Source organism: Mesitornis unicolor, unplaced genomic scaffold (genome assembly GCF_000695765.1).
Source record: "Mesitornis unicolor isolate BGI_N332 unplaced genomic scaffold, ASM69576v1 scaffold28487, whole genome shotgun sequence".
Taxonomy (NCBI): domain Eukaryota; kingdom Metazoa; phylum Chordata; class Aves; order Mesitornithiformes; family Mesitornithidae; genus Mesitornis; species Mesitornis unicolor.
Window position 1 is genome coordinate 46599 of NW_010197535.1, and position 2787 is coordinate 49385.

The 2787-nt window shown below is 47.7% G+C and overlaps 1 protein-coding gene across 1 annotated transcript in view; it reads left to right on the forward strand.

The window, feature by feature from the left end:
• Positions 1 to 2787, forward strand: part of LOC104544080 (synapsin-3-like) — a gene marked incomplete at both ends in the record, with an annotated part of 29213 nt that overhangs the window by 16911 nt on the left and 9515 nt on the right. The window contains one exon of the mRNA XM_010188836.1: positions 1338 to 1440. Coding sequence (XP_010187138.1) covers positions 1338 to 1440 — 103 coding nt within the window. The remainder of the gene's footprint in view (positions 1 to 1337; positions 1441 to 2787) is intronic.

The window sequence follows — 2787 nt, forward strand, 5'->3', positions numbered from 1 at the left end:
CTCAGGAAAAGAGCTGGTGCCCATGATGGTGCTCCTGGGTGTGGGACCACAGCAGTGCATGAAGCAGGCTGGCAGTGCCTCCTGCCTGGCCCACAGGGTCCAACATTCTCCTCCTCTTTATGCTACTGACTCCTGCTCAGGCGCTCTCCTCCTCAGGTTGGCTGGGGTGAACGTGCTTGGTCTCCTCGTCAGGGATAAGAGAGCACTAGTAGTCACATGAACCATATTCCGGCTTCTTCCCGCAAACATTGTGTTCGCACAAGTTGATCATTATATTGTCAACCTATGGGGACTCTGGCTGGCTTCAAAGACGTAAATTTGTTTTTTGTCCGGAACAGCTCTTTTCCCAGTCCCTGTAGGGTCTGCAAAATGTCAGTGTTTTCATGAGACTGTGGCCTTCCCTCCCCTTCCCGCATCTTGTCATAGCCCTGCTTACAGATCTGCTGCTCTGAGATTATTGTTTTTATTGAAATGGTCGGGACTGCGGCGCAGCTGCACAGGAAATAAAACCAGGCCGCCTCATTCCCTCCTCATTTCCACAGCAGGGGGACATGGTCCCCTCATAATATGCCTCTTGTCATTCTCTCTCCTTCTCTGACACCAAGATAGACAAGGGGGCACCCACCAGGCCTGGCCACTGTTCATACCAGCTCACAGTCCCGTTCTGGGATGGCTAGAGAAAAGGGGTACAGCCTGTAGCTCCCCCTCTGACAAAGCAGGGCCTGGTCCATGGGATGGGACCGCCTGTCTAGGAGCAACGCCCAGGGGATAGAAGGGAGGCAGGAGACTGTAAAAGGATGAAATTGAAAGAGTAAATTGTAAAAAGTAGGAGCTGCTGGGTTAGACATCAAGGAGGGGATGGCTACTCCCTGCTAAATTCCGCACTCACTTTTGCATCCTATTCCAGTCCCAATGTGCAGGACATCTTATCAGGAGAAAGCTGCCTGCATAATGAGCGCTTTCAGGCAAAGCCAATACAAACGCTAAGGGGCCAACACTACTGGGAAATTAAATGAGCTAAATATTTATAGCTTGGCTAAATGACAGTCAACTGGAGATCTGATGTAAATACCAAGAAGGGAAAGAAATTTTAAGGTGGCTTTGAGGGCAGGATTGAAACAATCTGAAATGAAGGGAAACTTTAGGCAAGATTCTTTTTTTTGCTCCATCTCCTATGCAAGAGAGGGAGGCAATGACACAGCAAAGCATATGAAGTATGCCTTGTGATAAAAAGGGCTCCAGAATTGATTTTTGCTCCTGTGGCCAGCAGGATGTGACTGTATTTGGTGGACTCCCATGACAGCTAATCCTAGCCCATTCTTCTGTGGTTTCTGCAGGTACAGACTCTGGGCAGATGCCTGTGCAGAAATGTTTGGAGGTCTTGACATCTGCGCTGTCAAAGCTGTCCACAGCAAAGATGGAAAAGACTATATCATTGAGGTGAGAGCATGAGGAACTTGAATGCAACTCTCCTTCTCCTTTGGGAAGTGTTATCTGCAAATGTGCTCCCTTGGAATTGACATACACTGATGTGCTTCCTTGGAATTGACATACACTGATGTGCTTGCTTACCTCTCCATGCATAGTCCAGCAGTCACCACTCCTCTGTGCCCACCTGTTTCCTCCAAGCTGTGGCCCACTGATATACAAGAAACTGATTTAGAGTCCCAGCTAAAGTGACAGATATGCAGCAAGGTGTCTTCATTTCTCAATGTGAACTGTGAAAGGAAATGGGAGCCACAGACTGCTTGGCCACCCCAGCTTTCCAGCTGATAAATCCCTACAGTGCAGAACCTTACCAGCATGGGACAGATGTGAAGCTGCCTTCTTATCGAGCACCTAACAACCTGCAAGTGCTGCTGGCAGCATCCAAAGTTTGGGGTGTCTTAGTGCACCAGTGCCCTAGTACCATCCTTCCTAGGCCAAGCACTCACAATATCAGGGCATCTCTCATAGCTGCTAGTAGGGATCAACAGCATCATGAACAAACTTCCCCATGCTCAGCCCAAACTGAATTCAGATGCCAGATGATGCTAGCATATTAGTCATGTTAACCTCCTCCTATTACCCTCACAGAGGTCCAGCAGGTGATTCATTAAAAATCTCCATTTTTCTCTGAATGAACCTGTCTTTCTCCAATCACTTTAAAGGGATCCTCAATAACAAAAATCTTAGCTGCATCTAATTTAAGAGAGTAAAATAAATGGTGAGAGTGTAGCAAAAAGGTACATAAGGAACAATTTAATTAAAAAAATAGGTGTATTTTATAAAATCTTTTGTCCAGACAGCATTTACTACAATAACAGACCAGCAAGACAAAGCACTACAGAGTTACTGTGGGCAGCATGGACTACAAACTTTAGTGTTCAGAGCTGGACAGGCTGTGGCTCTGAGAGCTAAAGTTTGATGTGCTTCTTGCCAGGCCAGAAGGCAGGCATAGGAGTCAGGTAGATAGCACACTTGGGTCATCCTAACAGGGCAGAGAAAGAAAAGCTGGCCAGAAAATCAAAGTGGAAACTTAAGAAACGCTCTGGGGGAAAGAAAATCTGGCAAGTAAGCAAGTGCCTCTGTCACTATGTGACTCAAGGAGGCATAGCATCTGACCTGCTGTAAACTCCACCAACACAGGCCAGCCGAGGAAGATGAGCAGAGCCAGCCTATGGCTTCATGCAGGGGTGCTGACGCACTGGAAAGCTATGTGTGGGAGAGCAGTCCCACCCGCTGAGGGTTGGGATGCTGATGAGAACCACATGAGCCCTCCAGTGACTGCGCATTCCTGGCTTATGG